Genomic DNA, 11,802 nt, shown 5'->3' with positions numbered 1-11,802 from the left:
GGGGGGGGGGGGGGGGGGGCACTGATTTGCCTCCTGATGGCCTGGGCCTCTGTCTCCGTCTGGAGATGGGAGAAGGCCTGGGTGACATCCAGGGCCCCTTCCACACTGACTGCTGAGGACCCAGCGACGGAGCCCGAGGAAGGGGCTTTGCCGCAGGGTTGGGGCAAGGACGAGACACGTTGTGAGGACAGTGCCCCCAGAATACAGGGGCCCAGGGAGGGGAAGGCCAGGGAGGGTGATGGGGTGAGAGAGAGGGTGCTGTGCCTTCCCGGACGAGCCCAGAGCTCAGAGAGCAGGACAGAGGCGTGACCGCGGCAGACACTAATCAGAGCCCTTGAAGAAGAGTAGAGAGTAGATGTTCAGTGTAACTTCCCCCTCCCCCGCCACCCCCTCCTGCTCATTCGCCGTGGGGCACCGAGGCAGGGTCATGGGCACAAAGACCTCCATTGCTCTGAAAGGCTTGGGATCCAGAGGACTTAGAGATCCCAGGATGAGGGCCTTGACCCCCAATCAAACCACTGAGGGGAAGGGTCTGGGCAGACTTAGCCACTGGTTTTTGAGGCGTGAAAAGGATTTAGAGAGAGAGAGCGGAATTCATTTGCTTTTGTCTGTGGGCAGCTTTGGGGGCCCTGGGGGAGAAGGAGGGAGCCTATCCCATGAGAAAGGCCTGAGCATTCCCATTTCCCCCAGGAAGCCCCCCACTCAGACCCTCCAGAAGGCACTGTGGACAAAGGCAGCAATTAGCATGAGAATCGGCCCCACAGGGGGGGATGAGATCACTGGCCTGGGGTGGGGGGGTGTGTACACTGTGTGGGAGTCTGCTTGTGTCTGTGCATCTAGCTCTGTGTCCCACATAGGCATGTGGTGCTGTGTGCAGCACGTACGTGACATCTGCGGGAACGTGTCCACGTGGTTTCACGCGCACAGCCAAGCTTAACGCCGCGTGTGGCTTTTGTGTGACGGTGGGGACAATGGAGAGGAAGCCTGAGGGGCCAGGGCTGCCAGCTTAGCCGAGTCCTGCCTGTGGGCAGAGGACTGACCCGCCTCTTCCTCGCTCGCCCCCAGGACCCTCCTAGAGGCCGAGAACTCCCGGCTGCAGACCCCCGGCAGTGGTGCCAAGGCTCCCCTCAGCTTCCAGGGTAAGAGGAGGGGCCGCCTGCCCCCCAACTCTCTCCTTCTGTGCTCTTTATACCCCAGAGCTGGGTCGTGACTCTTGGGCCTCGTCAGCAGCGAGTGTGCTCTCAACCCCGCCCGGCGGAGGTGGGGGCGGGGCTCACAGCACTCTTGCTGCAAGTGGTGGCCGCTGCCCGTGCCTACTGACCCTGTTTCCTGCCCTCTGCCTTTCCAGACCCTAAGCTGGAGCTGCACTTCTCTGGGACCCCAGAGGGCCGGCATCTGGGACCTCTGCTCTCTGCCCTGAGCCCTACCCCCCTCTCTTCACCCTTGCCCGACACCCTGGAAACACCGGTGCCAGGCTTTCTGAAGAGCGAACAGTTCCTCCAGGCCCGTACCCCGACCTTGGCCAGCACCCCCATCCCGCCCACACTCCTGGCTCCCTGCGCCGTTACAGATGCAGAGATCAGAGCCCAGGACGGCCCCCTCCCCCTGCTCCAGCCGCAGGTTGGGAGGCAGCGGGCTCCGGAGGCCATGAGGGCTGAAGCCAAGGTGGTCATCCCCACCGGCGTGCTGCCGGGGCCGGAGGAGCCCGGGGGCGAGCAACAGCGGGCCAGCACAGGCCAGTCCCCCTCGGCCCCACCCCTCAGCCCCGACCACCCTAGTTTAGAGGCCAAGGGTGAAGAACCCAGTGGGTCTGGAATGTCCAGCAGATTCCAGGAGGAAGGTGAAGGGCAAATTTGGGGGCTGGCAGAGAAAGAAGCAGCCGTAGAGGTGAAAATGGTGAACGGTCTGCAGCAGGCAACACGGCAAGAAGATGGGGGTCTGACCTTGGGAGAAACCCAGGACTCCCAGGTTCCTTTGGAAAAAGGAACTCTAAAGTCCCCAGAAATGGAAATTCAAGGGCCACTGACGTCCCTGGAAAAACAGACCCAGGAGCCAGTAGGGCCTCTCGAGAAGGAGGGTCCAGAGGATCTGAGGCTGTTGGAAGAAGAGACTTTAGACGCATCAAGAAGTCCAGGAAAGGAGAGTCAAGAGCCATTGAGGTCTTTAGAGGGAGAGGCTGTGGGCGTGGTGAGGCCTCTAGAGAAAGAGGTGCTCGGACTGCTGGAGCCCGGAGGAGACGAGGTCTCGCAGACGCTGCAGTCTCTAGGAAAGGAGACTCGAGAGCTGCTGAGGTCTCTAGAATATGGGGATCAAGAGAACTGGAGACCTCTAGGAAGAGAGAACCAGGAGCCAGTGGGGCCTCTAGAAAGAGAGAACCAGGAGCCAGTGGGGCCTCTAGAAGAAGATCAGGAAACCCTGAGACCTCTAGGAAGAGAGAACCAGGAGCCAGTGAGGCCTCTAGAAGATCAGGAGACATTGAGACCTCTAGAAAGAGAGAACCAGGAGCCAGTGAGGCCTCTAGAAGAAGATCAGGAAACCCTGAGACCTCTAGGAAGAGAGAACCAGGAGCCAGTGAGGCCTCTAGAAAGAGAAAACCAGGAGCCAGTGGGGCCTGTAGAAGACCAGGAGACATTGAGACCTCTAGGAAGAGAGAACCAGGAGCCAGTGGAGCCTCTAGAAGATCAGGAGACATTGAGACCTCTAGAAAGAGAGAACCAGGAGCCAGTGAGGCCTCTAGAAGAAGATCAGGAAACCCTGAGACCTCTAGGAAGAGAGAACCAGGAGCCAGTGAGGCCTCTAGAAAGAGAAAACCAGGAGCCAGTGGGGCCTCTAGAAGAAGATCAGGAAACATTGAGACCTCTAGAAAGAGAAAACCAGGAGCCAGTGGGGCCTCTAGAAGAAGATCAGGAAACACTGAGACCTCTAGAAAGAGAGAACCAGGAGCCAGTGGGGCCTCTAGAAGATCAGGAGACATTGAGACCTCTAGAAAGAGAAAACCAGGAGCCAGCGGGGCCTCTAGAAAGAGAGAACCAGGAGCCAGTGCGGCCTCTAGAAGAAGACCAGGCAACACTGAGGCCTCTAGAAAAAGTGAAGCTAGAGCCACTAATGTCTCTTGGAAAAGACCAAGAGATATTTAGACCTCTTGAAACAGAGAATCAACAGTTATTAAGATTTCTAGAAGGGAGCACAGAGGCCATGCGATCTTTGGAAACCGAGAACTTAGAGTCAGCACAGTCTGCAAGAGAAGACTTGGGAATACTGCAGTCTCCAGAAACTCAAGAGCCACTCTGGTCTCTGGAAGAAAAGCATCAGGAGACAATGGAACCTCTAGAAAAGGAAAGTCAAGAACCACTGGAGTCTACAGAAGAGAGCCAGGAGTCCTGGAGATCTCTGGGAGAGTGGAGCCTAGAAAATTCGAGACCTCCAGAAGAGAGAGGTCAGGAAAGTCAAAGGTACCTGGCAGAGGAAGAGACCCTGGAGCAGACGGAGAATCAGGAATCCCCGGGGTCTTTGAAAGAGGAAGGGCAGGAATGGCCACTGTCTGCCCCCCAGCAGGGGAGGCAAGAGATGATGGGGGACCAAGCGCCGTATCAGGAGATGCCCCCTGGCGGGGCCGCAGCGGGCAAGGAGGCTGAGGCAAAGCTGGACGTGAGGGAGTGGGGTGGCTTCACCGGGAAGTCTGGGGGCCCTGGAGTGCGGCCCCCAGGGGAGGGCGGGAGCGCAGATGCGGGGCACCCAGGGAGCCCTCAGCCCAAAGAGCAGAGGCTCCCAGTTGAGGCGGCCGGAGGGGAGGGAGGCACCGAGGGCTTCCTGGACCCTGCAGGGCAAGGGCCCCTGCAAGCGGGGCCCCCGGGCCTCCCAGCCCCCCAGGGCGTGTCAGAGGGGAGAGACCTGGCGTTGGAAGGTGGAGAGGAGGCCCTGAGCAGCAGCCAGGCCTCAGAGGGCCCCGAGGGGCTAGACACGGCTGTGGGGGTGGCTGTGGGGGTGGCTGCTGCGGGAAGCCAGCAGGGACCAGGGCAGGAGGCGGTGGTGCCCCCCGTGGGTGAGGGAGGTTCGGAGGCAGAGAGGACGCAGGGCTTGAAAGGGCTCGCAAAGGACCCAGAGGAGGCAGCTGCTCTGAAACCGGAGGCTTCCAGCCTGCCCGGCAAGAGCACAGACCCCCAGGAGCCTCCCAGGGGCCAGGAGGACTCAGAGCCTGAGGCCCCCTGGGGAGCAGAGGGGGGGTTCCCTGCCGAGAGCAGGGATGGGCCCCTGGGGCCAGAGGAAGCAGGGGGAGGTGCGGAAGTAGTGCAGGGCCCCCCCAGCCCCAGGCCCACAGAGCCCGGGTTCCCCACCCTGATCCCCGGAGATGCCCCTGGCCCCCAGCCCCTGGCTGAGTGGAGCCGCGAGGCCGGCTGGGGGTGGGAGGGCAGAGGGGAGGCTCTGGGAGGGGCGGAGGGGGCCCCCGAGGATCCCCAGGAGGAGGGGGAGGAGAACCGAGAAGACAGCGAGGCCGACGAGCTCGGGGAGACCCTGCCTGACTCCACTCCCCTGGGCCTCTATCTCAGGTCCCCCGCCTCCCCAAAGTGGGACCTGCTTGGAGAGCAGAGGCCCTCCCCTCAAGGGGAGACCAGAAAGGAAGGCTGGGACCCTTCTGTCCTGGCCCAGCCCGGGGAAGAGGAAGAGGAGGGGGAGGGGGAGGAGGAATGTGGTCAGGACTCTGACTTGTCGGAGGAATTTGAGGATCTGGAGGCGGAGGGTTCTCTCCTTCCTGGGGGCCCCGGGGAGGCTGTGGAGCCTCCGGGCCAGGAGCCCCAGCTGCTGCTGAAGCCTGCGGCCTGGGAAGGGGACGGGGAGTCGGATGGGTTTGCAGATGAGGAGGAGAGCGGGGAGGAGGGAGAGGAAGACAAAATGGAAGAGGAGGGCAGGGAGCCCGGGGCTGGCCGCTGGGGCCTGGGGCCCTCTGTCAGCACCCTCCGGGCTCGGGGCGGCCCTCAGAGGGGGACCCTCCCGGGGGCTGAGAGCATGGACGTTAGCGTCCCCTGGGGTGATGGCCTGAGGGGCAGGGCTGATGCCGGTGAGGAGTCCCAGGACAGCACGGAGCCCTCGGGCTCAGAGGAGGAGTCTGACCCTGTTCCCTTGGACAGAGAGGACCCAGTCCCCGGGGCTCTGGAAACCGGCGGGGGGGTGGAAGGCACCCGCCTGGAGGTTGGGGGGACCCTTGGTGTCAATGGCCAGGTCCCCAGCTTGAAGGAGGAGTTAGAGCATGTGAATGGGGGGGTGGTAAACGGGCTGGAGCAGTCGGAGGGAGGAGGCCAGGGGAAACCGGGGGGCCCCCAGGGGGACCCAGGGAGCCCCTTGGAGGACGAGGAGGAGGGGGGTGCCCTGAAGACCGCTTGGGCAGGAGCTCCTCTCCACCTGGGCCCCGGCCAGTTCCTGAAGTTCGGTCAGCGGGAAGGAGACCTGGAGTCCTGGTCCTCCGGGGAGGACTAGGGAGAGAGCCCCCCCTCCCTCTCTGGGGACTTGCTGGGGTGGGGGTGGGGTCCCCGAGCCCCCTCCCTGCCCAGAGCCAGCACCCTTAAGTTACGACCTCTTGACCTGTGGTTTCTGTCCCAGAGGCCTGGCTGGCCAGGGTGCAGCGGGGTGTGGCACGGGGGTGCCTTCCCAGAACCCCTGCGACCCCACAGAGGGGCCCCTCCTGCTGCCACTGCCCCCCGAGGCTTAACCAGCTGAACCCCCGTAGGACTAGTGCCTTTCCTTACAGCCCCCCTTCTCCCCCGCCTGCCAGTGGCGGGGGACTCCTCCCAGGCGAGGGGCTGTGGCATCTCCGCCACAGGGGCCCCCATCGCACCTTCTCGGGGTGTCTGGCCACCGGCTGAGGGTGTTCCCGTGTCCTGAGCCCCTGAGTTCCCGCCGCGTCGTGTCTGACTCATCCCCGCCCGAATAAAGTCATGTTTCCACCTACAAAGTCTGGACTCCTCCTTCCCTAATTTGGGGAGTCCTCAGTGGGGGCAGAGGGGACCCGGGTGATGGGGAGGAAGCAGGGATCTGGGGACTGGCCACCCTCTGAGGCGAGGAGGAGCTGGACGGCCTCATGGGGCCCGGGGATGGCTGGGTGGCAGTCCAGGTGACCCCAGGGCTGGCAGAAGCCAGGCCCATCATCATCTCTACCCACAGCACTGATGACAGGGATTAGGCCCAGGGCCACCCCACCTTGTGCACCCCCCCCATCCCCACCGGCCCCTCAGTGCCGCCAGTATAATGAGCCCCTTGCCTCCAAACCCAAACAGTCGTCTGGCCTGTGATGTCTGCTCCGAGTGGCTGGGGCAGAGCAGGGGGAGGGGACGGGGGGGCCTGCTGTGCCTCAGTCTGGCTGTGCGACCTCTGGTCATTGTTTAACCTCTCTGAGCCTCGGATTCAGCCACGCAGTGGGGGGCGTTGCAGGGGTAGAGCGGGCAGGGCAGGAGGGGGCCCGGGGTGGAGCCAGATCTTCCCCAGCACCTGTTGTTTCACGAAGATGTGATGCTGATGTGAGGCGGGGGNGGGGGTGTGGCCTGGGGTCCCCCCCACCAGCCACAGCTTCTCTCCACCCCCATCTCTCTTCCCAGGAGTTCTCTGGGTCTCTGTGTGGGGCAGAGAGAGACGAGGGGTTCCTGGATTGGACGGGGCCTTGGAGTCCGGATGTGAGATAGAGAGCACTCGGGCTCAGGGTCCGGGGTGGGGGCGGGGCTGCCCACAGATGTTTCACCTCCTGGAAGGGCTGGGGGGGGGGGGGGACAGTGAGAGGTGGAAGTCCCAGCCCCGCTGGCCCCCACTCGGTCCCTCCGGCCAAGGAGGGGTGGACAGGAGGCGCCCTGATACAAGGGCCCTGTCTGCTTCTCTGCACATGCCTTTCTCCTTCTCCACTTTGGAGTCTGTCTCGGGCCCCCAGGCCCCCATTTCGCCTGTGGGTTCAGGATCCTGTGTCCCCACCCTTCTGGCTAAGCCCCCGCTCTCCTTCCTGTACCCACTGCTGACCAGCCTTGCCTGACCCCGCCAGGCACCCAGGCCAGTGAGGCCTACTCCCTGGAGTAGGACAGAGGAGCCCTGTGCTTGATTTCCCCCGGCCCTCGGGCACCACCGCCTGGGCCGGGGCCAAGCACGGAGGCCACGCCGAGCAGTCCTTCCCTGCCCCCGGTCACTGAGATCCCTGGTCCCCTACAGAGCTACCCCCACGATCCTAACTGGGGGTGGGAGGGGGAAGGATGTGAGCTAGACAGAAGCGAGGACCTTCATAAAGGGGGTGTGTAGTGGGGGGCGCGTTCTCTTTGGAAATGGCAGTGTGTCTACGCAGCAAGGCGAATGAGAGTTAGGCAGGACCGGGGACTCTCCCGGTGGCGGTAACAGCTGTGAGGGTCACTCTTCAATCAGTATCTGCTGAGCACCACGCGGGCGCTGGGCACCCAGCGCTCCTCGCTCCCTTCCAATGGACCGAGGGCTCTGGGTGGAAGTCCTATTGAAAACAGATGATTAGGAGGCTGTGGGAGCACCGAGAGGGGCCTCACCCGACCTGGACTGGGGGAGTGTGGGGACAGGCGGGGGGGACGGCTGTCCCAAGAGCCCGAGGGATGAGCGGGAGGAGGAGGAAGCTGGAAAGGATCTTAGAGGGAACGGCATGTGTGAAATCCTGGGGCCAGGTGACAGAGTCTGGGCTTGTGTGTGTGTGTGTGTGTGTGTGTGTGCGCGCGCGCGTGTGTGTGTGNGCGCCTCTTCCCCTGGGAACGGGGAGACTCTGAGGGCTTGGACTCATCAGTTGGGCATGAGCCGGTTTGCATTTTCAAATGCTGCTGAAGGACGGACAGGAGTGTGCAGGGGTGCTCCTGGGAGGCCACTGCAGCGGTCCGGGCAGGGCGCCGGTGGCCGAGGGCACCAGGGCGTACGTACGGGAAGCAGGACCTCAGCAGCCGGTGACCTGGTGTGGGAGCTGGAGGCTGTGTGGCCGCAGCGTCCCCCCTCCCCCCCCCTGTTTCTGGCTTGGGCAGTGGGGGAGGGGAGGGCCGTCCCACCTCTGAGCTGGGGAACCCAGCAGGAAGTGGTGACCTCCAGGAGAGGCGGCCAGGGTGGAGACACGAGCTGGAGGTGGCTGGCCTAGAGGTCACCAGAGTCCCCAGGTACCTCCCCGCAGAGAGGACACGCCTGTGCAGGACCAGCAGCCAGGCCCGGCTGTAGGAGGACCCTGTCATCTCAGAGCTCTAGGAAAGCACCCACTTTGGGCAGCATGGTGCCTCTGGGGCCCTGGAGATGGAGATGGACGGACGGATGGACGGATGGATGGATGGACAGATAGGTGGACAGACGGACGGAAGGATGGATGGACAGAAGGATGGATGGATGGGTGGATGATAGACGGACGGACGGATGGACGGGTAGATGGACAGACGGACGGATGGACAGACTGATGGATGGATGGACGGACAGATGGATGGATGAACAAACTAAGGGCTGTGATGGAGTCAGACATCAGGAAGCACTTTGGAGGGCTGAGTCCCCAGGGAAGGGAGTACTCAGGCAGCACCCCCCCCGCCCCCCTCCCAATGCGAGGACAAGTGGGAGGTTATTCTCGGCCTCCGCTGGGTAAATATAGCCTCTGAACTGGGTGGGGGCGGGGTGGGGGGCCGGAGGTGGCTTCCTCGGTTTGTTTGGGGCACTTCCTTATAAGGCTGTGCAGGCCGAGGCGCCAGAGGGTGAGGTCAGGGGCTGAGCTCTCCATTCAGCCAGCCCCATGCTGTCCTTGTGGCAGCCATGGCCCCCGCTGCCCGCCGCCTGCCCGCCCACCCGCCGGGGTCTCAGAGGAAATCAAAGGCCTGGGCTCTGGGCTCCGGCCCAGGGAGCTCACATGGGGCCTCTTAAAGGGCCCCGCAGCCTTCCAGCCACCCCTGCTGTGCGAGCCCAGTGCAGGGCTGTGGGGGGTGGCCGTCTGGGGTCCCCTGAGAAGCCGGTCCCGGGTTTACCCTCAGTGCAGCACTTGCTGTGGCTCCCACAGCCTCACTCATATTCCTCCCGCTGCTGGCTGCCCCTCTTCCTCAGGCCTCTGAGGTCAAACACCCAGCTTCATTCACCGCTTCCACAGGCCCAGCCCTAAAGCCGCCCTCCGCCCCCCTCTCAGCCCCTCCGTGGGGACCAGCTGCTGCCGCTGCCACTTGACCCTGTGGTGTCTCAGCTGCCGTCTGCTATGCCATCCTTGGCAGCCGGGGAAGGAGGAATGTGGTTTAATTTCAGCTGGAATGTGCCCTCTGGGCTGCCCGTGGGCAGGGGAGGGTACGGGGACCAGGCCCGCCCACGCCCCAGGAACCCAGGAGGACTCTGGACTTGGGGACAGGCCCCTGGGTCCCCCCCGGCCCTCTCCCACCCTGCAAGGGAGGCTCCAGGACGCGCCCTACAGAAGGTTGAGTGGTTTCGAAGCTGGGGAGAGATGCTCGTTGTGAACGCAGCGAGTGCGCCAAGAAAGGCCCCAGGTGCCGCTCCTGAGCCCGCAGTGGAGTCTCGGGCGGCTGACCTCAGGGGCAGGGAGAGGGGCAGAAGTGGGGGCCTGAGGTGAGGGCCCGTGGGGTCTGCGCGGGAAGCAGGGGGAACACGTCCTCCCACATCCGCCTGTCTGCTCCCCCACGCCGTCCCCAGGGTCCCCCCTGTAACCTAACAACAGGGAGGCAGCCCGGACCCCAGGACCCCAGGTCCCAGAGCCCTCCTGTCCCCTGAAGTCATCTTGCCCACTGCCCCCAGCTCCCCTCCTCCGGCCCCATTCACCCTGCCCACCCCCATGACTCAGCTGTGGCTCCAGAAATAAATGGAGGCAGATGCCAGGGGGCCACCGTCGAGGAGGCCCCTCCCGGCAGCTGCGGGCTCAGCTGCTGATGAGCCAGTGTCCCGGGGGCCGGGGAAGGGAGGCTGGAGGGCTTCAGGGCCGGGGAGGGGCCCCAGCAGCCCTGGCCCTGGTCAGCCTCCCTCGCCCTCCCCCTGCTCTCCCTTCTGTCCTCTCCCCTACTTGCTCTCCCCGCCTCCCTGCCCCCCCCACTTCTCCTGAATCCCCTGGTTTCTCCTGGGATCCTTCCTTCTCTAGTCACCCACACGTCACAGAGAACCGCAGCTCACCTCGATGGGGAGACTGAGGCACAGAGATGTCCCCTGCCCATGCAACTAAGAGTGCCGACATGCCTCTTGGGGTCCACCAACACGGGTCAAGGGGCTGCGGGCCGCTCCCCTTAAAAGCCCCAGTCCCAAGTGGTCAACAGCCCCCCCGCCCCTGCTAACAAGCTATACAAAGACTAAGGGGGAAAAACATCAGGAAATAAACACAGAGGCTGCAAGAGCCACCCACTCCGTCCACTAGCTAGAGTCCAAGTCCTTCGTGGGCGAGTTCCCGCACATCCCTCCTCCTCCTCCCCCCTCCCCTGTCTTTCCTCCCCTTCCCAGCCCCTTCCTCCCGTGGCCCCGGATCTTTCTGTCCTTCCTTCCTGGGAGGAAGTGGCTGGTTTGCAGCAGGTGGAGCGGAAGCTAGATCTCAGCAGGGACCGCAGTCTGGGCACCAAAGGAACCCGGGTCCTCATTTGGGGCAGGAATCTGGCCGCAGCCCCCAGGGGGAGTCCTCCCTCCTCCAGGGGTCTGACGGGCTGAGCATTTTTGGAAGTCTTTGGGCAGCCCAGACAATGGGGCCCTTTCTCTCCCTGCGCAGGAGACGGGCCTACAGGCCTGGGACAAAGGCCCCAGTGAGGTCAGGGCAGTGTGTGGGCGTTGGGGGTGGGGAGGTGCAGAGCGGGGGCTGAGCGGGGAGGTGGGGTGAGGGTCAGAGCAGTCGGGGGGGGGGGCTGGGGACCTTGGTCATCTTGGTCATCGGAGGGCATCACCGGGCCTGTCTCACCGGGCCCTCAGGCCCCTCTGCCATCGACGGCCAAGCACCTAAGGCCGGACCTCCCTTCTCTACGCCTATCCATACACCCTGACCTCCTCCCGAGAGAACGGGACACCCCGAGGCTGACCCCATGTTGGACACACAGGAAAGAGGCTGAGAGCTGGAGCGCACGCCCAGGGGCTCAGCAGGGGTGGACACACGGTCTGTGCTGTCCTGGAAGCAGGCAGGGGTGGACACAGGCGTCCCTGCTCCGGCTCTTCCTGGATGAGGTGCCGAAGCCCCCTCCCCAGCCATCTCTTACACACACACACACACAGACACACACACGCACGCACGCGGGTCCGCACTGGACTCTATTCAGGGTGCTGAGTCATCCCTGGACTGGCTCCCCCTTCTCCAGGAAGCCCAACAAAGCCAGGAGAAGGCTTCCGTTTCCGGCAGCCTCCCTGAAGCGCTGGCAGGTGCCCGGGAGGGGGAAGGATTCCAGTCCAGCTCCGTGTCAACCCCTGGAACGGGCACAGATCAGAAGGCGGCCCCCAGCCCCCTGATGCAGGGGAGCGTCAGTGAGGAAGTGTTAGTGGCAGGGCTGGGAAACCCAAGCCCCCTCCAGCCCACCCCCAGGAGCCCCCTGGGGAAGCCAGCTGGCCTCCCAACTCCATCGCTGTGCAGATGTTTCCCAGAACCTCCCTGAGGAGCCCAAGGACCCTGCCCCCTTCAGCCTTCTTTCTCCTCTTGAGGCCCTACCTTCAAAGACATCTGGTTTTGATCAGCTCACAAATCCAGCTAATGTCTGACATCCCGAACAATGCACTGACCAGGCAATCGAAGTACAGAATAAAGCGGGGGTCTACTCTGGCCCCAGGATCATTTTCCTCCCTGTGGCTCCTGGAGAAACAGCCCCATTGCCCGGCCATGGTAGGCTGGGTTGTGAGGGGAGG

General features: G+C 63.5%; 1 protein-coding gene across 1 annotated transcript in view; it reads left to right on the top strand.

The window, feature by feature from the left end:
• NES (nestin) overlaps positions 1–5,947 on the top strand; it is an 8,621-nt gene extending 2,674 nt beyond the window's left edge. Inside the window, exons 3-4 of the mRNA XM_077764077.1 lie at positions 1,066–1,139; positions 1,349–5,947. Of these exons, the coding sequence (XP_077620203.1) occupies positions 1,066–1,139; positions 1,349–5,472 (4,198 nt within the window). The 3' untranslated portion in view covers positions 5,473–5,947. The remainder of the gene's footprint in view (positions 1–1,065; positions 1,140–1,348) is intronic.
• Positions 5,948–11,802: the final 5,855 nt, after the last annotated feature.

The sequence above is a fragment of the Crocuta crocuta genome, unplaced genomic scaffold (assembly GCF_008692635.1).
Source record: "Crocuta crocuta isolate KB4526 unplaced genomic scaffold, BGI_CrCroc_1.0 scaffold528, whole genome shotgun sequence".
Classification (NCBI taxonomy): Eukaryota; Metazoa; Chordata; class Mammalia; order Carnivora; family Hyaenidae; genus Crocuta; species Crocuta crocuta.
The sequence above is the reverse complement of the archived record's forward strand: the minus strand, read 5'-3'. Positions and strand labels throughout refer to the sequence as shown.